Source organism: Typopeltis vanoorti, chromosome 3 (assembly GCF_054136105.1).
Source record: "Typopeltis vanoorti isolate ZY-2024b chromosome 3, IOZ_Tvanoo_1.0, whole genome shotgun sequence".
In the NCBI taxonomy this organism is placed as follows: domain Eukaryota; kingdom Metazoa; phylum Arthropoda; class Arachnida; order Uropygi; family Thelyphonidae; genus Typopeltis; species Typopeltis vanoorti.
In genome coordinates, this window is record NC_143551.1 from 36,923,945 (window position 1) to 36,947,023 (window position 23,079).

Below are 23,079 nucleotides of genomic sequence, written 5' to 3' on the forward strand. Positions count from 1 at the left end.
AAAAAAGGGTTTAAATAATTGAACCTTAAAACATTCCAATAAAATTAAACATTTTATGTTTATTTTTTTCTCACTGAGCTACTATGCTATGAGGAAAGCATATCATAACTAAACTGCATGTGTTTTATGGCTGGTTTGAGTGATGAAAAATCCTAGTTTCCTGGAGGGAGAATCTTACCACCTCCACATTAGATCAATTAACTCACCTTCAGCTGAAAAGTTCCAATAAAGGTTCTTTGCATCCAAGGTGGGATTAAAAGACTGTTTAGAAAGTAATGGTTATGAATATTAAATATTCACATTATATCACCTCATAGGTTAGATTCAATGACTATGTCATGTTCACGAACGTTACTTCATAAAAACTTAATGTTACAAGCAGACAATTAATTCTATCTATGTAGTCCAAGATGCTGCCTGTTATTGAGTGTATTTTCAGTCCAGTTTGTTTGTCTTGTAAAAGGAAAAACACTACTATCTTCCTTATATCAATAACCTATTCCAGCTGACTGCAAACCAAATACACAACTTTGCTGATGACGGCACACTACACTCCTCCTCATTTGACTAATACTGTGCTACACGAACCATGACAACCTCCAGAACATCAATTTCTACTACTCTAAATTCTGATCTCTAAACCATTCTTCAGTGGGGTTCGAACAATTTTGCCAGTTTGAATACTAGCAAAACACAGTTCTTCCTTATCTCCCATTAAAAAAAAAAAAATAAATCCTTACAGTCTTACTCTTGACAACACTCAAATCTCGACACAAAATGAGATCTCTCTCTCTCTCTTCTTAGGACTACTCTATCATCAAACCTCTCTTGTTATACATTACGATTATTGCTTCCTTGGCATCCAAAAAATTAGGATTTCTCTTTTGCTCGAGGTCCTACTTTACTTTTGAACAGCTATTAATCCTATATAAATCCCAAATCTGTCCGAACATTAAATACTGTTCTCACATTTGGGCCAATGTCCCTAAGAGTTCCCTAAAAATACTTGACTCAATACAGAAGAGCAATTAGGTTGATTTATGATACGCTTCTCACCAATTCATCCCCTCCCCACACTCTCACACAGGCATTCATGTCTCTGTTGCTAGCATCATAGACATAAATACTACTATGGCCAATCTTCATCTGAACTGGCATCAATAATTCCTCTGTTAAATCAATTGAAACATGTGCAGTAACTACTCAACAACTCTCACAGTTCAACATTAAACCCACAGAACAAATTTCTACTACTCTGCATTTATCCCCTCTTGCTGTCCTCTAAAGCAATTTCCCATTTTAAGTGTCTCCCACAAAATTCAATTTAAAGCTCATCAAACTAAATGTGAACAAGTTACTTCTTACCTATCCATGGTATAACATAGTAGAGGTTACTCTACCTCTTGTGTATGGAATTATCATAAAGAAGACCAAAATATAAAGATCTGATCATATTTTAGTCCTAAGAGATAGCATGTTAATTTGGAGGAAAACTCCCATTGGAAGTTAGTAATGATATAAACTTTTCACAAATCATTTCAGCTGATGCATACATCTGTATCTTTTCATAACTGCAACCCACTTCAGTCATTTCATTTTAGGAAGCAGTAAAATTTTCTCCATTAGCTTTTATGGAGCTCCACTTCAATAGTGCCTTTCACAGTTGACTCTAAGAATGTAACCTCTTTATGCCTACCTGAAAAACACTTCTTATATTACATGAAAACAGATCTATTCTTTCTCTAATATGAAAAAAAAAAAAAAAACTGGTCAAAATCTAGTGGGAGTGAAAAAATATGCTGAGTATAAATTTCTATTTAATATTTATTTTACGGTGTAACTTAAGGATGAAACTGTATAAATGGGTGGAGACATCCACATAGTCTTTTCAGGAATGTCGAGAACTGACTGGGCTTCTGACTTAATGTCCAATCCTCACTATCTTGTGTTTTGCACCCTGTTAGGTATCTACTCGGATACTGAAATGAACAAGAATGGGCTGGCAATTGGTATTTAACTGACCAAACTGTATTCTTATAGGCTTAAACCACAATGTCTAATGAGGGTACAACATGACAGAATTTCATGGGATGTTGCCTGGTTAAACAAAGCCCCCCTTCTTTAATTGAGCGAACAGCATATGGTCAGCTACTGGAACAAATTGCAGAACACATCAAAACTCAATGTCAGCAGAGTTCAAGATTAGTACTATCAATGTAAGAAGCATCAATGAAACAGGAACTAGAAAAAAGAATAGAATAAGCACAAGAGTGGCATAATATGCATAACTGAAACAAAGACAAAAAATAGGCGAAATCTTTATAAGCAAAAAATACAAAATGTGATATTAGGGCAAAAACAATCAGGAAAAAGAGGGCATATTCAACACTAAATATGAGGATAATCTTCTTGAATTGCAGGCAATAGCAAGTAGAGTGCTGTGGCAAATATCAGAATGGGGAACTGGACAATGAAACTTAATTTGTGCTTATGGTCTGACAGGGGAGGGTCTACCAAGGAAGAAATGGAGGAATTTTTGAGGCATTAGAGAAGACAGACATATAGAAATGTTTTAGCGAAGATGGAAAATTAAATATGGAAATAGACAACAGAAATAGTAAAGTTGGTATGGTAGGAAGTCAAACGAATAAATTTATATGGAATAAGAAAGAAATTAGTCAAAAAACTAAATTAGCTGTATACAAGACTGTGTTCAAACTAATTTTAACTTATGGGTATGAGAACTGGGTTAGAAATAAAAAAACTTAATCAAAAACTAGAGATCTCTGATACGAGAGTTCTGAGAAAAATTAGTGGGGTGAACAGATGTTATCGATGGCAGTATCACATTAAAAATAAGGATATTAGGAAAGAACTTGCCATTGTTAGCATTCAGGAATGTATTAGTAGAATTAATCTCAGGTGGTATGGTCACTTAAACAGAATGGCAGAGGAAAGATTAATAAAACAAGTGTTCTTTCTCAGGTTGGAAGGAAAAAGACTCAAAGGAAGACCAAGATGTAGATAATACAGTAAAAAAAAAAAATGTCTTAAAAGATGGAGATATAAGATCTGATAGTGTTGGAGTCATGACAGATAACAGTATGGAATTATAAATTTTTTGGAATTTATAATTCCAAGGAAATATAAATAAATGTTGTAAATCTAAAGGTATATATGCACAGTATACAATATGAAAAGAAAAGCTACTCAAAATGTTCCTTTCCTCTGAGTATGTGGTCATGGCCAGATTTAAAAATAAGCTAGATAAGCTACAGATAAGGGAGTCAAATTACAAGGGCCTCCAGCTAAAAGATAACCTAAAATTTACCCAATATAGAGAGGGTGTCCTTGTAAATTAACGCTTAGAGGGCTGCCCTCTAAGTGATAATTAAATTCTGTCCTCTTGTATAAATGTGGATTTCATACAAGCCATCATCATCATCAAATTCCTGACATATGCTGTCGGGGGGAATACAAGATATTATGATAGCACTACATGAAAAAAGTTACATCATTTCCAATTTCCTAACGACAATTTTCCTAAAAATTAATCTGTTATATGTCAAGCCTCCAATATTATTAGATCAATGTGGAGAACCGACCAGGACTTCTGACCTAATGTCCAATCCTCACCTTCTCGTGGTGCACCCTGCTGGACATCTCCTGGATACTGAACGAATGAGGATAGGCTGGCAATTTGGGATTTAGCCGACCAAATTGTATTCTTATTGGTTAAACCAAAATAAAAAATGATGGTACAACATGACAAAATTTCATGCCAGCTGGGGCTTCGACCGGTTAAACAGGGCCCCCCGTTGTTTTCGCCAGGGAACCAGGGCGAACAGCGAAAAGTCAGCTACTGGAACAAATCTGAAAGCACATCCCAACAAAACATCATCAGAGTTAAAGATCGGTACTATCAACATAAGAAGCCTGAATGGCAAAGAAATGGAGCTAGCTGAGGAATTAGATAAGTACCAGATCGACATAATAGGGGTGACTGAAACAAAAAAGACAAAAACTGGTGAGATCTTTCTGAGCAATAAATACAAAATGTTATATTCAGGCAATGACAATCAAGGAAAAGAAGGAGTAGCCATAGTATTCAACACAAATACGAGGCTAATCTTCTTGAATGGCAGGCAGTCTCAAGTAGAGTAATGTGGGCAAATATGAAAATGGGGAACTGGACAATGAGACTTATTTGTGCCTATGGTACCACAGAAGGTTCTACTAAAGTAGAAGGGGAGGAATTTTTTGATGCGCTAGAGAAAGCTACTGACACAATCAAAAAGGAAAAGTTGGTCCTTGTTGGGAATTTAAATAGCAGAGTAGGAAATGATTGTGAGACGCACAAAAATATTTTGGGAAAATTTGGAGAAAAGAGCAAAGCTAATAATAATGGCAAATACTTGTTGGATTTTTGCTCAGGACATGGACTAGTTATTACTAACACCATGTTCCAACATAATAATGTGCACAAATTCACATGGAGAGAAGAAACAAGGAATAAGAAAAGTCTCATTGACTATGTTATTGATGATAGTGATGTTTTCTCCCTGGTGCAAGACACCAGAATGTTCAGAGGATTTGAAATTGGAAGTGATCACTATTTAGTCTTGAGCAGGATAAAATTGAATTTCATATTGAAAAGAATAACATGTAAGAAAGTTTTAAAGCGAATAAAAGTTGAGCAGCTCTCAGATGTGAACTGTAGACTAAAATACACAAAGATTATTGAAGAAAAACTGAAAGAGTTTGAGAACAGGAACCAAACCTTGGAGATTCGGTGGCAAGCCTTGAAGAAAACCCTGATTGATTCAGCTAGAGGCATGTGGTGAAGTTGTCTGCAAGGATAGAAAAATTAGAACTCCATGGTGGACACAGGAAGTTAAAGAGGCAGTGAAGGAAAAGAAGAAAGAATATCAAAAGTTTCTGGCAAATAAGTCAGCTTGTGCTCTTAGAGAATACAGAGACAAATGTAAGAAAGCTAAACAGTGTGTAAAACTAGCTAAACAGAAGTCATGGGAGGACTTTGGCAAGAACATAGAAAATAAATATCAAGAAGGTGGCAAAATATTCTGGAAGTAGTTGAAGAGGCTTATGAATTAAGGAAAGAGTGCTGTGAAAGGAATTAGAGATGATAAAGGTGATATAAAAACGGGAGAAAAAGATATCCTTAAAGTATGGAGTAATTACTTTGAAAAACTGCTAAATGAAACAAGCAGTGTTGACAGCACAGTGATAAAATACAATGACCAGGCATGCAGTCAGGAATACATATCCATACTTGAAGTAGAAAAAGCCATCAAAGCCTTGAAATGTGGAAAGGCAGCAGGAGTAGATGATATTCGACCAGAAATGCTGAAGTATGGTGGTATAAAAGTCTTACAGTGGCTGCATGGCATAGTTCAGAAAGCCTGGACAGAGGGACAAATTCCCGATGATTGGAGTAGAGCTCTCATAGTACCTATATATAAAAAAGGAAATAAAACTTAATATGAGAATTACAGAGGTATTTCCCTAATGAGTGTTCCTGGCAAGATTTATGTCAGTATACTTGAGAAACGGTTGAGAAGAATTGTGGAGGAAAAGCTTGGTGAAGAACAAGCTGGATTCAGGCCAAATAGAGGCTGTCAGGATCAGATCTTCACTTGATGACAAATAGTAAAGAAATCATGGGAATATAACAAAGATCTGTATTTAAGTTTTGTTGACTTCGAAAAGGCATATGACAAGGTGCCAAGAGAGAAGCTATTCAATACGCTACAATTATATGGTGTCAATGGGGCATTATATCAATCAATACTTAGTCTTTATTTGAGTTGTAAGTCAGCAGTTAGAATTGAAGGAAGTATAGGAAGATGGTTTAATGTTAAATCTGGTGTGAGAGAAGGATGTACATTATCGCCTCTGTTATTCATTATCTGTATGGATCACATTATGAAGGAAAGTGGTATTAAACATAACATCAAATTTGGAGATGTTAATGTCAGTTCTTTACATTATGCGACGATGTATACTCTAAATAAATCCACTACAAGTTTGCAAGATTCCCTGACTAAATTGAATAACTGTTGTAATAGATATGGTATGAAGGTCAGCAATAAAAAGGCAAAGACAATGAAAATAGGCAAAATCATTGAAAATGTCAACTGTGTTGTGAATGGAGAACCTGTGGAACAAGTAAAACATTTCAGCTACTTAGGCACGATTTTTAGTGAAGATGGTAAATTACATATAGAAATAGATAATAGAATCAACAAAGCTGGTATGGTAGGAAGTCAATTGAATAAATTCATATGGAATAAGAGAGAAATTAGTCAGAACACTAAATTAGCTGTATACAAGACAGTGTTCAAACCAGTTTTATCTTATGGATCTGAGAGCTGGGTCAGAAGTAAAACACTTGACCAAAGACTAGAGACTGCAGATATGAGAGTACTGAGAAAGATTAGAAGTGTGAACAGATGGCATCAATGGCAACATCATATTAAAAATGAGATTATTAGGAAAGAACTTGACATTGTCAGCATCCAGGTAAATGCGTTAGCAGAGCTAATCTCAGGTGATATGGTCACTTAAACAGAATGGTCGAGGAAAGATTAGCAAAACAGGTGTTCTCTGCCAGGTTGGCAGGAAAACGACCCAGAGGAATACCAAGATATAGGTGGTTTGATAAAGTACAAAGTGCCTTAGAAATATAAGATCCGATAATGTTGAAGTCTTGACAAGTAACAGACTGATTTGGAGGAAAATTGTAGATAGGAAGTTAGTAATGATGTAAATTTTTCATGTAGTACTATCATATCCTGTACATCCCTTGAGGGTACATGACAGGAATTTGATTATGATGATATTTTTCTCTTCTAAGGTGCTTTTTTACTGTATCATTCCATGTAAATCTTAGTCTTTTTCGAAACCATCCCGGCAAGAAACACTTCTGTTGCTAACTTTTTTTTCCCAGTCTGATGAAGCAAGCATACTAGCTGAGATTAGCTCTGCTAACACAATCCTGAATGCTAACAATGTTAGCATCATTGATGCCATCTGTTCACTCCCCTGATCTTTCTGAAAACTCTCATAACTGTGGTCTCCAGTCTTTGATCAAATCTTATTTCTAATCCAGCTCTCAGATCCATAAATTAAAACTGGTTTGAATGCAGCCTTGTATACAGCTAGTTTAGTGCTTGACTAATTTCTTTCTTATTCCATATAAATTTATTTAGGCATATAAAATTGTTCCTTAATAACTGAAACGTTTTACTTGTTTTATGCATTCTCCATTCAGAATAGCAGTCGATGTTTTCAATGTTTCTGATTATTTTCATAGTCCTTTTCTTTTTATTGCTGATTTTCACACCAAATTTATTACAACAGTTATCAATTTAGTCAGGGAATCTTGCAGACTCGTTCTGGATTTATTTAGAAGTATAACATCATCTACAAAAAGTAAAGAGCTGATATTAACATCTTCAACTTTGATATTAGTACTATATAATATTATATATACATACCAGTATATTGAATAATAGGAGTTAAAGTACATCCTTGTCTAACACCTGATTTAATATCAAACTATATTCCCATAACTCCTTCAATTCTAACTACCAATTTACAATGCAAATATAGACTAAGAATTGTCTGATATAATATTCCATTTGCATCATATAACTGAAGTGTTTTGAATTGCTTTTCTCTTGGCACCTTTGTTGTATGCCATTTCCAGATCTAAAAAATTCGAATAGAGATCCTTGTTATATTTCCATGACTTTGCCACTATCTGTCTTTAAGTGAAAATATGATCTGACAACCTCTATATGGCCTGAATCCAGGCCATATAGAGGTTGTCAGATCTTCTTCAAGCTTCTGTTCAACAATTTTTCTTAGCTGTTTCTCAAATATACTTGGAGAAATCTTATCAGGAACACTCAGTAGAGAAATTCCTAAGCAATTCTCACATTCAGTTTTATTTCACTTTTTATATAGGTTGGTAATATGAGAACTCTACTCCATTCATCCAGAATTATACCCTCTGACTAGGCCTTCTGATTTATGCAGTAAAGCTGCTTTAAAACTTATACCTATATACATTTGAGCATTTCAGCTCGAATATCAGATTTTGATGGCTTTTTCTACTTCATGTATTAATGAGTATTCCTGATTGCACTCCTTCTGAGTGTTCTCTACTACCATGCTGTCAATGCTTGTTTCATTCACCAGTCTTTGAAAGTAATTACTCCAGACATCAAGAATAACTTTATCTTCAGTTTTCATGTCACCTTTATCATCTCTGATTCCTTTTTAAGTACTCTTTTCCTCCATTTCTAAGCTTTTTCAATAGCCTCCAGAACATTTTGTCACCTTCCTGATATTTATTATATATATATATATATATATATATATTATATATATATATATATAAAATTATGTGGGGTGCTTAAGGGTCAAAGCTGTATAACTGAGAGGAGACCTCCACATAGGCTTTAAAGGAATGCGGAGAACCGACCAGTGCTTCTGACCTAATGTCCAATCCTCACCTTCTCGTGGTGCACCCTGTTGGGTATCTACTTTGATACTGAACGAATGAGGATGGGTTGGCAATTTGGGATTTAGCCGACCAAATTGTATTCTTATTGGTTAAACCAAAATAAAAAATGATGGTACAACATGACAAAATTTCATACCGGCTGGGGCGTCACCCGGTTAAACAAGGCACCCATTGTTTTCGCCAGGGAACCAGGGCGAACAGCGAAAAGTCAGCTACTGGAACAAATCTGAAACCAAACCCCAACTCAACATCACCAGAGTTAAAGATCGGTACTATCAACGTAAGAAGCCTGAATGGCAAAGAAATGGAGTTAGCTGAGGAATTAGATAAGTACCAGATCGACATAATAGGGGTGACTGAAACAAAAAAGACCAAAACTGGTGAGATCTTTCTGAGCAATAAATACAAAATGTTATATTCAGGCAATGACAATCAAGGAAAAGAAGGAGTAGCCATAATATTCAACACAAAATACAACGCTAATCTTCTTGAATGGCAGGCAGTCTCAAGTAGAGTAATGTGGGCAAACATCAGAATGGGGAACTAGACAATGAGACTTATTTGTGCCTATGGTCCCACAGAAGGTTCTACTAAGGTAGAAGTGGAGGAATTATTTGACGCTTTAGAAAAAGCAACTGACACAATGAAAAAGGAAAAGTTGGTCCTTGTTGGGGATCGAAATAGCAGAGTAGGAAATGATTGTGAGACACACAAAAATATTTTGGGAAAATTTGGAGAAAAGAGCAAAGCTAATAATAATGGCAAATATCTGTTGGATTTCTGCTCAGGACATGGACTGGTTATTACTAACACCATGTTCCAACATAAAAATGTGCACAAATTCACATGGAGAGAAGAGGCTAGGAAAAAGAAAAGTCTCATTGACTATGTTATTGTTGATAGTGATGTTTTCTCCCTGGTGCAGGACACCAGAGTGTACAGAGGATTTGAAATTGGAAGTGATCACTATTTAGTCTTGAGCAGGATAAAATTGAATTTCATATTGAAAAGAATAACATGTAAGAAAGTTTTAAAGCGAATAAAAGTTGAGCAGCTCTCAGATGTGAACTGTAGACTAAAATACACAAAGATTACTGAAAAGAAAATGAAAGAGTTTGAGAACAGGAATCAAACCTTGGAGATTCAGTGGCAAACTCTGAAGAAAACATTGATTGATTCTGCCAGAGAGGCATGTGGTGAGGTTGTCTGCAAGGATAAAAAAAATCAGAACTCCCTGGTGGACACAGGAAGTTAAAGAGGCAGTGAAGGAAAAGAAGAAAGCATATCAAAAGTTCCTGGCAAATAGATCAGTTTGTGCTCTTAGAGAATATAGAAACAAATGCAAGAATGTTAAACACTATGTAAAACTAGCTAAGCAAAAGTCATGGGAGGACTTTGGCAAGAATATAGAAAATAAATATCAAGAAGGTGGCAAAATATTTGGGAGGTTGTTGAAGAAGCTTAGGAATGGAGGAAAGAGTGCTGTAAAAGGAGTTAGAGATGAAGTATGGAGTAATTACTTTGAAAAACTGCTAAATGAAACAAGCAGTGATGACAGCATAGTGATAATAAACACTGACCAGGCATGCAGTCAGGAATACATATCCATACTTGAAGTAGAAAAAGCCATCAAAGCCTTGAAATGTGGAAAGGCAGCAGGAGTAGATGATATTCGACCAGAAATGCTGAAGTATGGTGGTATAAAAGTCTTACAGTGGCTGCACTGCATAGTTCAGAAAGCCTGGACAGAGGGACGAATTTCAGATGATTGGAGTAGAGCACTCATAGTATCCATATATAAAAAGAGAAATAAAACTGAATGTGAGAATTACAGAGTTATTTCCCTACTGAGTGTTCCTGGCAAGAGCTATGCAAGTATACTTGAGAAACGGTTGAGAAGAATTGTGGAAGAAAAGCTTGGTGAAGAACAAGCTGGATTCAGGCCAAATAGAGGCTGTCAGGATCAGATCTTCACTTTACGACAAATAGTCGAGAAAGCATGGGAATATAAGAAAGATCTGTATTTAAGTTTTGTCGATGTGGAAAAGGCATATGACAAGTTGCCAAGAGAGAAGCTATTCAATACGCTGCAGTTATATGGTGTCAATGGGGCATTATATCAAGCAATACTTAGTCTTTATTTGAGTTGTAAGTGAGCAGTTAGAATTGATGGAAGTACAGGAAGATGGTTTAATGTTAAATCTGGTGTGAGACAAGGATGTACATTATCCCCTCTGTTATTCATTATCTATATGGATCACATTATGAAGGAAAGTGGTATTAAACCTGATATGAAAATTGGAGATGTTAATGTCAGCTCTTTGCTTTATGCGGATGATGTTATACTTCTAAATAAATCTGCTACAAGTCTGCAAGATTCTCTGACTAAATTGAATAGCTGTTGTAATAGATATGGAATGAAGGTCTGCAATAAAAAGACAAAGACAATGAAAATAGGCAGAGTCATTGAAAATGTCAATTGTGTTGTGAATGGAGAACCTGTGGAACAAGTAAAACATTTCAGCTACTTAGGCACGATTTTTAGTGAAGATGGTAAATTAAATATGGAAATAGACAACAGAATCAACAAAGCTGGTATGGTAGGAAGTCAATTGAATAAATTCGTATGGAATAAGAGAGAAATTAGTCGGAACACTAAATTAGGTGTATACAAGACAGTGTTCAAACCAGTTTTAACTTATCGATCTGAGAGCTGGGTCAGAAGTAAAACACTTGACCAAAGACTAGAGACCGCAGATATGAGAGTCCTGAGAAAGATTAGAGGCGTGAACAGATGGCATCAATGGCAATATCATATTAAAAATGAGGATATTAGGAAAGAACTTGACATTGTCAGCATCCAGGAATGCGGTAGCAGAGCTAATCTTAGGTGGTATGGTCACTTAAATAGAATGGGAGAGGAAAGATTAGCAAACAAGTGTTCTCTGCCAGGTTTGCAGGAAAACGACCCAGAGAAAGACCAAGATATAGGTGGATTGATACGGTACAAAGTGCCTTAGACGATAGAAATATAAGATCTGATAATGTTGGAGTCTTGACAAGTAACAGACTGATTTGGAGGAAAATTGTAGATAGGAAGTTAGTAATGATGTAATTTTTTCATGTAGTACTGTCATATCCTGTACACCCCTTGAGGGTACATGGCAGGAATTTGATGATGATGATGATGATGATAAAATTATCTTAAGTGTTCTTACTAAATGCTTTCTATAACTTTTGTTTAGCTACAAAAGAGCTTGGGTCTCAAGTTCTTTACTAAAACTGAATAATTATGACATCAAATTAGATATCAAATTAATGACAGACAAATCTATGAAAATATGATAAACACCAACTGCATTCTCAATGGAAACCTAGAGAACAATAAAACATATCAACTAAATACATAAGAACAATGTTTAGTGAGCATGGCAAATTAAATATGGAAATAGATAATAGAATATGAGAGCCAAAACACTTAACTAGCAGCATGAAAAATACTATTCACACTGATTTTTATTTACAGAATGTTGGGCTGGAAATAAAACTGCAATTCAAAGATCAGAGAGAACACAGAGCTCTGAGGAAAATCAAGGAGTGAATAGAAGGCATCATTCTTAGAATCATATGAAACATAAACATGATATCAGAGCGGAACATAGCATTCAAAACTGGGAGCAGAGCTAAGATGGTATGCTCACTTAAACTGAATGGGAAAATCAAGTTTGAAAAGAGAACCAGAGGAAGATCAAGTTTTAAATGGATTCATGTATTAATAGTTTCTTAGTAGAACAAAATTTAAGAGCAATCAATACTAGATACCTGATAAAAGATTTCAAAGAAAACTGTTCATAAGAAGCTACTGCGCCAGGACATAGGTTATAGCCGTACATATGGTAAATGGTTAGTAGGACAATCACAAATATCCCTGTACTTGGTGGGATTTAAGTTTACATAATTACTAATTTCTGATCAACAATTTTTCCTGAATTAGTCTGTCACTTGTCATCACACCAATAGGATTAGATCTTATATTTTTTGTCTTCTAAGGCACTTCTAACTGCATCAATCCACCTAGATCTTAGTCTTCTTCTGGATCTTTTTCCTGCCAACATGGCATCAACAACTCTTGTTTTGCTAACCTTTCCTCTTCCATTCTGGTTAAGTGACCATACCACCTTAGATGAGCTCTGCTCACACATTCTTGAATGCTAAGAATGTCAAGTTCCATCTTAATATCTTCTATTGTGATATGATTCCACCACTGATGCCACTTGCTCACCTTCCCCTAATTTTTCTCAGAATTCTTATATTTGTAGTCACTAATCTATGAATACTTGTTTTTATTTCCAACCTATAACTCTCGGATCCATAAGTTAAAATTGGCTTGAATGTTGTCTTGTATAGTGCTAATTTTCCTCTTATTCCATATAAATTTATTACTCGCTCCCCACCATGTCTGTTTATACTTTGGTCAATTGTCATATTTGGTTTGCCATCTTTACCTAAAAATTATACCCAAATAACCAAAATATTTTACTTGTTCTATAAATTCTCCATTCAGGATGCAGCTGATGTTTTCCATGTTCTTGCCTATTTTTCTTTTTATTGCTGATTTACATGCTAAATTTGTTACAAGGTTTATTCAATTTAACTAAAGAATCCTGGAGACATATGTTGGCTTTGTTTAGAAGTGTAACATCATGTGCATAATCTCTGACATTGATATCAAGTTCAATGCCACTTTCTTTCCTAATATGATTCATATAGATGATGTATAAAAGTAGAAATACGGTGCACCGTCATACATCTGACTTGACATCCATCTTGCTGTATGTCCTTCAATTCTAACTGCAGACTTATAATTTAAATATACACTATATTTTACTTTGTATAATATTCCATTTATCTCATAAACCACAGTGTTTTGAAAAGCTTTTCTCTTGTTGTTACATTTCTCTTGTTATATTCCCATTATTTCTCATGAAGTGAAAATCTGGTTACAACCACCTCATATAGCTCAGTCTGAATCCAGGTTCACCAAGTTTGTCTTCAACAATTTTTCTTAGCCTCTTCTCAAGTATAACTGCATAAATCTCATCTGGAGAACTCAGTAGGAAAATTGCTCTATAATTCTCATGTTTAGTTTTATTTCCTTTTACATATATACACACTCTGAGACGTTTGCTCCAATCATTTGGAATTCAACTTTCTGATCATTCCTTCTAAACTATGCCATGCAGCCACTGTTAAACTTTTATACAGCCATATTTGAGATTTCTGGTTGAATATCATCTGTCTAAACTCCGTTTCCACATTTCAGATTTTTGATAGCTTTTATTGCCTCAAGCATTGATAGATACTTCTGACTCATTTCCTACTACAAAGATCAATTTTTTTCTTTGTGTCAGCTGTCTTCTCTAAGCCTCCACGTCTGCCTTAGCAGAACCTTCTGTGGGCACAATACGTTTCATTGTCCAAATCCCCATTTTGAAATTTGCTTGCATAACTATTTAAAATCTACCACCAATCAAGAAGCTTATCTTCATGTTAAATGAATGCTATTGCTGCTTCTTTTTCCTAAATATAACATCCTATATTTATTATTTAAAAGATTGTGCTTCTTTAAGCCTTCTTTATCCCAGTAACATCAATTATTACTAATTGATGTTACTCTAGTTTTTTCTGGTATTTCTCTAGTTCTTCTGCCAGTTTGACTTATATCTGTTGACACTGCCGATGACAGGCTTCATCCAGTACCTAACTTTTCAATATTCACCCTGGTTCCATAAAAAAGGAGGAGTCTTTACATCATCATCATCAAATTCCTGCCATGTACCCTCAAGGGGTGTACAGGATATGATAGTACTACATGAAAAAAATTACATCATTCTAACTTCCTATCTACAATTTTCCTCCAATTCAGTCTGTTACTTGTCAAGACTCCAACATTATCAGATCTTATATTTCTATCGTCTAAGGCACTTTGTACCGTATTAATCCACCTATATTTTGGTCTTCCTCTGGGTCGTTTTGCTGCCAACCTAGCAGAGAACACTTGTTTTGCTAATCTTTCTTCACCCATTCTGTTTAAGTGACCATACCACCTGAAATTAGATCTGCTAACGCATTCATGGATGCTGATAATGTCACATTCTTTCCTAATATCCTCGTTTTTAATATGATATTGCCATTGATGCCATCTGTTAACGCCTATAATCTTTCTCAGGACTCTCATATCTGCGGTCTCTAGTCTTTGGTCAAGTGTTTTACTTCTGACTCAGCTCTCAGATCCATAAGTTAAAACTGGTTTGAACACTGTCTTGTATACAGCTAATTTAGTGTTCCGAACTAATTTCTCTCTTATTCCATATGAATTTATTCAATCGACTTCCCACCATACCAGCTTTGCTGATTCTGTTGTCTATTTCTATATTTAATTTACCATCTTCACTAAAAATCGTGCCTAAGTAGCTGAAATGTTTTACTTGTTCCACGGGTTCTCCATTAACAACACAGTTCATATTTTCAATGAATCTGCCTATTTTCAGTGTCTTTTTATTGCTGATCTTTATACCATATCTATTACAACAGTTATCCAGTTTAGTCAGAGAATCTTGCAGACTTGTAGCGGATTCATTTAGAAGTATAACATCGTCTGCATAAAGCAAAGAGCTGACATTAACATCTCCAATTTTGATATCATGTTTAATACCACTTTCCTTCATAATGTGATCCATATAGATAATGAATAACAGAGGGAATAATGTACATCCTTGTCTCACACCAGATTTAATATTAAACCATCTTTCTGTACTTCCTTCAATTCTAACTGCTGACTTACAACACAAATAAAGACTAAGTATTGATTGATATAATGCCCCACTGACACCATATAACTGTAGCGTATTGAATAGCTTCTCTCTTGGCACCTTGTCATATGCCTTTTCGAAATCCACAAAACTTAAATACAGATCTTTGTTATATTCCCATGATTTCTTTACTATTTGTTATAAAGTGAAGATCTGATCCTGACAGCCTCTATTTGGCCTGAATCCAGCTTGTTCTTCACCAAGCTTTTCTTCCACAATTCTTTTCAACCGTTTCTCAAGTATACTTGCATAGATCTTGCCAGGAACACTCATTAGGGAAATACCTCTGTAATTCTCTCATTCAGTTTTATTTCCCTTTTTATGTATGGGTACTACGAGAGCTCTACTCCAATCATCGGGAATTCATCCCTCTGTCCAGGCTTTCTGAACTATGCAGTGCAGCCACTGTAAGACTCTTATACCACCATACTTCAGCATTTCTGGTCAAATATCATCTACTCCAGCTGCCTTTCCACATTTCAAGGCTTTGATGGCTTTTTCTACTTCAAGTATGGATATGTATTCCTGACTGCATGCCTGGTCAGTGTTTTTTACCACTGCGCTATCACTGCTTGTTTCATTTAGCAATTTCTCGAAGTAATTACTCCATACTTCAAGGATATCTTTTTCTCCAGTTTTCATATCACCTTTATCATCATTAATTCCTTTCACAGCACTCTTTCCTCCATTCCTAAGCTTCGTCAACAACCTCCAGAATATTTTGCCACCTTCTTCATATTTATTTTCTATATTCCTGCCAAAGTCCTCCCAGGACTTTTGTTTAGCTAGTTTTACACAGTGTTTAGCATTCTTGCATTTGTCTCTGTATTCTCTAAGAGCACAAGCTGACTTATTTGCCAGGAACTTTTGATATGCTTTCTTCTTTTCCTTCACTGCCTCTTTAACTTCCTGTGTCCACCATGGAGTTCTAATTTTTCTATCCTTGCAGACAACTTCACCACATGCCTCTCTAACTGAATCAATCAGCGCTTTCTTCAAGGCTTGCCACTGAATCTCCAAGTTTTGGTTTCTGTTCTCAAACTCTTTCATTTTTTCTTCAATAATCTTTGTGTACTTTAGTCTACAGTTCACATCTGAGAGCTGCTCAAATTTTATTTGCTTTAAAACTTTCTTACATGTTATTCTTTTCAATATGAAATTCAATTTTATCCTGCTCAAGACTAAATAGTGATCACTTCCAATTTCAAATCCTCTGTACACTCTGGTTTCCTGCACCAGGGAGAAAACATCATTATCAACAATAACATAGTCAATGAGACCTTTCTTATTCCTTGCCTCTTTTCTCCATGTGAATTTGTGCACATTTTTATGTTGGAACATGGTGTTAGTAATAACTAGTCCATGTCCTGAGCAGAAATCCAACAGATATTTGCCATTATTATTAGCTTTGCTCTTTTCTCCAAATTTTCCCAAAATATTTTTGTATGTCTCACAATCATTTCCTACTCTGCTATTTAGATCCCCAACAAGGACCAACTTTTCCTTTTTCATTGTGTCAGTTGCTTTTTCTAAAGCCACAAAAAAATTCCTCCACTTCTACCTTAGTAGAACAATCTGTGGGACTATAGGCACAAATAAGTCTCATTGTCCAGTTCCCCATTCTGATGTTTGCCCACATTACTCTACTTGAGACTGCCTGCCATTCAAGAAAATTAGCCTCGTATTTTGTGTTGAATACTATGGCTACTCCTTCTTTTCCTTGATTGTCATTGCTTGAATATAACATTTTGTATTTATTGCTCAGAAAGATCTAACCAGTTTTTGTCTTTTTTTTGTTTCAGTCACCCCTTTTATGTCGATCTGGTACTTATCTAATTCCTCAGCTAGCTCCATTTTTTTGCAATTCAGGCTTCTTATGTTGATAGTACCAATCTTTAACTCTGGTGATGTTGAGTTGGGGTGTGTTTTCAGATTTGTTCCAGTAGCTGACTTTTCGCTGTATGCCCTGGTTCCCTGGCGAAAACAACGGGGGCCTTGTTTAACCGGGCGACGCCCCAACTGCTAGCCCATCCTCGTTTGTTCAGTATCCAAGTAGATACCCAACAGGGTGCACCACGAGAAGGTGAGGATTGGATATTAGGTCAGAAGCCCTGGTCGGTTCCCCGCATTCCTTTAAAGGCTATGTGGAGGTCTCCTCTCAGTTATACAGCTTTGACCCTTTACCCCGAGGAGTCTTTTTAAGCAGGCAATACCTCAGCTAGCACAGCAAATTTAGTTGAACCTTTCAATTTATTGAAGTTTTACTTTTCCTTTACCAAATTTCGATGAAATTTTCCTTTTCAATTTTTCTTGTGGTTCTTATAACTTATTTTAAGGTCTGGTTGGCCAAGTGGTTAGTGTATCTGCTCTCAAGCAAAAAGGCTGCAGATTCGAATCCCGCTGCAGTCATGGATGTTTGCGATTGTATGTGAAAATACTAGTGGTGGTGGACAATAGATGGCATTGGTGTAATGATGTGGTTCACTGTAGTTGGTGGAGTAACTGGAGATGGAGCGTTGTAGAGTAGCTGCCCTCCCTCAATGAGTCTTTGGAGTCCTTGGAGGTGTCACGTAATAATAATAATTATTATTCCTTATAAACACAAATTTATTATTCCTTATAAGTTTAGCAAACTCATGATTCCTGTGGTTCTCATTAATATGCTTTCTATAGCAAAGCAAACTTAATAAGAACCACAAGAATAATTTGATGTATATGTACAACAAATATATGTTGTATGTGCTACAGTGAATTTTCTTTAGAAAAGCAATGACTATGAGATTTTTTCATAGTTTGTTACAGTGAGGGAGTTTGTTATAACGGTATCTGCTAATGAGAGTTGACCGTACAGCAATGTTATTAAATATTAATACACAGAAATAAAATTACCTTGTTTCACACAATTCTGTTAGAATATATAAATGCTGCCGTTCTTCCCAAGCTTTGATGAATGTTACACAGTTTTTATGCTTTGGAAGTTGCTCATGCTTCTGAACTTCCTCGAGTTTTCTTTGCCTGTGATTTATAAATATACATCTGATATTAACCATGTCTAGTTATTGTTTATTTAGACTTATTGCTGAAATAACAGATTTAATTTTAAAAAAAGGTTCAATAATTATTATCAGAGATATATAGTAGAGATATAGTGTATATAGATGGAAACCTGAATCAAAATATTATAGTTTTATTCATAATACAAAATATGAGTTATTCTTTAATTTCAGAATTATTTCAGAAATTTCAGAATTCAAAAATTATATTTTTAATGAAGGGGTGCTTAAAGGCTGGATAACTAGGAGGAGACCTCCATATGGCCTTTTGGAGAATGCAGAAAAACAGCCTAAAGCTTCTGACCTAATATCCAATTCTCACCTTCTCGTAGTGCATCCTGTTGGGTATCTATTGGATACTGAACAAATGAGGATGAGTTGACAATTTAGGATTTAGCTGACCAAACTGTATGTTAGCTTAGACCATAACTCAAAATGATGGTACAACATAATAGAATTTCATGCTGGCTGGGGCATGGCCCAGTTAAACAAGGCCCCATTGTTTTTGTCAGGGAACCAGGGTGAGCAGCAAAAAGTCCTGGAACAAACCCAAATCCCAACTCAACATCAGCAGAGAACATGAATGGCATCACTGATGCCATTCTTGTTCTTTTCCATTGATGCTTCTTATGTTGATTGCCATCAACATAAGAAGCATCAATGGAAAAGAAATGAAGCTAGCAGAAGAATTGAATAAGTACCAGATCAGCATAATAGGCATTACTGAAACAAAGAAGACAAAACAGGGCAGATCTTTCTAAGCAACAATTACAAGATGCTATATTCAGGAAATAACAATCAGGGAAAAGAAAGTGTAGCTATAATATTAAACACTAAATAGGAGTTACTGAAAAAGAGAGCCAAAAAGGTTCACTTTGGCGATGCAAAATTATTCAAATTAAGTGGATATTGAATCCAACATTATTTCAAAACTGAATATAGAGACTATAAAAGTTTTGGCAGATACAAGCGTAAGCAAACCTTTCATGACAGGGAAACTTGTAGTAAAGGTGGGGTAAGCTCCAATCACTGTCCTTAGTATTTATGATGTGTTTTACATTATGGGTAAATACTAAGGACAGTGATCGGAGCATACTCCACCTTTACTATGAGTTGCCCTGTCATGAAAGGTTCACTTACGCTTGCATCCGCTGAAACTTTTATAGTCTCTATATTCGGTATGAAACTCTTGTAGTTTCTCTATTTAGCTTTGAAATAATGTTGGATTCAATATCCACTTAATTTCAATAACTAAACAGGAGGTTAATCTTCCTGAATGGCAAGCAACATCAAGGAAAGTGATGTGGGCTAATATCAAAATTTGGAACTGGACAATGAGACTTATTTGTACTTATCGTCCTACAGAAGGTTCTACTAAAGAAGAAGTGGAGGAATTTTTTGAGGCATGAGAGAAGGCAGAGTAGGAAATGATTAGGAGAAATAAAAATGAATGTGAGAATTACTGAGGAATTTCTGTACTGAGTGTACCTGGTAAGATTTATGCAAGTGCATTTGAGAAATGGCTAAGAAAAATTGTGGAAGAGAAGAACAAGCTCGGTTCTGACCAAACAGAGGTTGTCAGGATCAGATTTTCACTTCAAGACAATTAGTTGAGAAATCTTGGTAATATAACAAGGATTTGTATTTAAGTATTGTCGATCTGGAAAAGGCATATGGCAAAATGCCAAGAGGAAGGCTCTTCAAAATGCTGTAGTCATTTGGTGTAAATGGGACATTATATCAACCAATACATAGTCTCTATGTGAGTAGTAAATCAGCAATTAGAATTGAAAGAGGTACAAGAAGATGGTTTGATGTTAAGTCAGGGTGTGTGTGTGTGTGTGTGTGTGTGTGTGTGTGTGTGTGTGTGTGTGTGTGTGACAACAGTGTAGATTATCTCCATTGTTATTCATCAATATAGATCACATTATGAAGGAAATCAGTATCAAACCTGGTATCAAAATTGGAGATGTTAATCTCAGCTGTTGGCTTTGTGCAGATGATGTTCTACTCCTAAATAAACCCATTACAAGTCTGCAATATTCCCTGCTTAAGTTGTAAAACTGTTGTAATAAATCTGGTATGAAAATCAACAATAAAAAAACAAAGACAATGACAACAGGCAGTAACACTGAAAATATCAACTGCACCCTGAATGGAGAACATAGTGTAGAACAAGTAAACAAGTAAACATTTTCAGCAACGAAGGTGCAAGTTTTAGTGGAGAATGCAAATTAAATATAGAAATGGTGTGGTTTTTCTCTTCAGTGTTGTTTCTGACCCTAGGTGATTTTGTAGGCTCGCCCGCAAAGTGTTCTTGGTGAGATTTTTACACGGTAGTTGACCATTGCTTCCCCCCCCCCCAATTTTATCTGGGGGCTCGAGACCAGCATATAGCTGAGACGTAGTCATGACTGTAATCTTTGTGTTCATGGGGCCAATTTGCTTGTTTTGGGGGATGAAAAACCCGAGTTTCCAGTTGAAAAACCTCCCTACCTCTGTATGAGACAGGATAACTCATCTTTCGTCAAAAGAAACCAGATAAAGGTTCCTCATGACACTGACGGGAATTGAACCCAGATCTTTCCAACAAAAGGGCTTTGTCTATACTGACTGAGCTATGGAGGCTCAAATACGAAAATAGATGACAAAATTAGCCAAGCGCATATGGTAGGAAGTCAACTGAATAAATTTATATGGAATAAGAGAGAAATTAGTCAAAACATTAAATTAGCTGTATACAAGACAGTGCTCATACCAGTTTTAACTTATAAATCTGAGAGTTGGGTTAGAAATAAAACTCTTGATCAAAGATGGAAGACCACAGATATGAGTGTCCTGAGAAAGATTAGGGGACTGAGCAGATGGCATCAGTGGTAGTATCATATTAAAAACAAGGATATTAGGAAAGAACTTGACATTGTTAGCATTCAAGAATGTGTTAGCAGAGCTAATTTCAGGTGGTATGGGCACTTGAACAGAATGGGAGAGCAAAGATTAGCTAAAGAAGTGTTATTCTAAACAAGATCGCAGAAAAAAAAGGACCAAGATATCAATGGATTGATACAGTAAAAAGTACCTTAGAAGACAGAAATTTAAGATTTGATAATATTGTAATGTTTAATCGATAACAAGCTAATATGAAGAAAATTGTTGATAGGAAGTTAGTAATGATGTAACTTTTCATACAGGATCTTATGATAGTACACCTCATGAGGATATATTCATTAATTTGATGATAATGATGATATTCTTAATGAACATGGAATGTTAATTAAATTTAATTACCCATAATTATGCGCTAAAGAAAAACATACATGGTTTCGTATGCAAAGGTTTTAATGTAAAAATAACATTGCTAGCCAGTCGGTGGGCTGTGATGGTGCATTGGGGCATCCCCTCGGTGGGGATGGTCGGTGGCACTACTTTGTAGGCCTTCCGGCCAGGTCCATGGGATCTGCTAATCAACGACTGCTGCAGTCCTCCATTCATTTTGGGGGTTGGATGGTTCTGGTGACCCATTCCGTAAAAAATGCCGCTATGTAAAGCATCATGTCTAAACAGAAAAGAAATAAAGCACGGAACGGTGGTGTCAGGGTGATGTAGCAGGCCCTGCGGTATCGTCAGTTCGTGACTGCTATAAAGAAACTCAATGCAGAAATTGCTTGAATATTGCTACTTGGAATGTAAGAGGATTGAATAAATGTGGGAAATTGGCTAATGTGATGAGAGAGATGGAGAGATTGAATATTAGTATACTAGGAATAAGTGAAACCTTTTGGAAAGGATCATCAGATTTTGAGTCGAAACTTCCAAATGGCAAGATATATAAAATATATACATCAGGTGGTGAAATATCAAGGAGAGGTGTAGCATTTATTGTAGAGAAGAAAACTAATAAAAACATTATCCATGTCATCAAAAAATCAGATAGAGTAATGGCAATTCTAGTGAAATCTAAACCTAGAGATATGCTGATCATTCAAATATATGCTCCTACAGAACAGAATGAGGAAGCAGAAATAGATATACGTATGATGAAATAGAATGGTGTATAAAGGAAGTTGGAGACAAGAAAGATCAAGTTATTTGTGCTATGGGTGAACTGGAATGCAAAAGTTGGATCAGAGAGAACATCTACACACGTGGATCCATTTGGACTTGGAATTTGGAATGAGAGAGGACAAAAGTTGATTGATTTCTGTAACAAGCACAGTCTCATCATAACTAACACTTATTTTGAGCAAAAACCAACAGCACGATACACATCGGAAATGTCCAGATGGAAGATACAAAAATCAATTAGACTATATTGTAGTCAGTAAACATTACTTCAATGGAATACGGAACTCAAAGATGATGCCAAGTGCTGACTGTGGATCTGATCATAGACTGGTCTTAATGAAGATGAATATTCGCCTGAAAACAATAAGAATTAAAAGAAGTCAACCACTAAAATGGGATCTGCAAATGGTACAAAATCCAATAGTAAAATCAAAATTTAATGAAAATGTTTTAAAACTGCTGTTTGCATGGTTGCAAAATGAAAATGAACCCTCTCAGTGGAATAGACTACAAGCAGCTATCATAACATCTGCTA

At 35.7% G+C, this 23,079-nt stretch overlaps 1 protein-coding gene across 3 annotated transcripts in view; it reads right to left on the reverse strand.

The window, feature by feature from the left end:
- Nucleotides 1-23,079, reverse strand: part of LOC150108050 (membrane-associated tyrosine- and threonine-specific cdc2-inhibitory kinase-like) — a 187,397-nt gene that overhangs the window by 119,429 nt on the left and 44,889 nt on the right. For 2 of the 3 annotated variants that reach the window (XM_090415546.1, XM_090415548.1), the window contains one exon: nucleotides 18,316-18,441. The exons of the other annotated variant lie outside the window; for it this stretch is intronic. In XM_090415546.1, coding sequence (XP_090271672.1) covers nucleotides 18,316-18,441 — 126 coding nt within the window. The remainder of the gene's footprint in view (nucleotides 1-18,315; nucleotides 18,442-23,079) is intronic. 3 annotated transcript variants of the gene reach the window in all.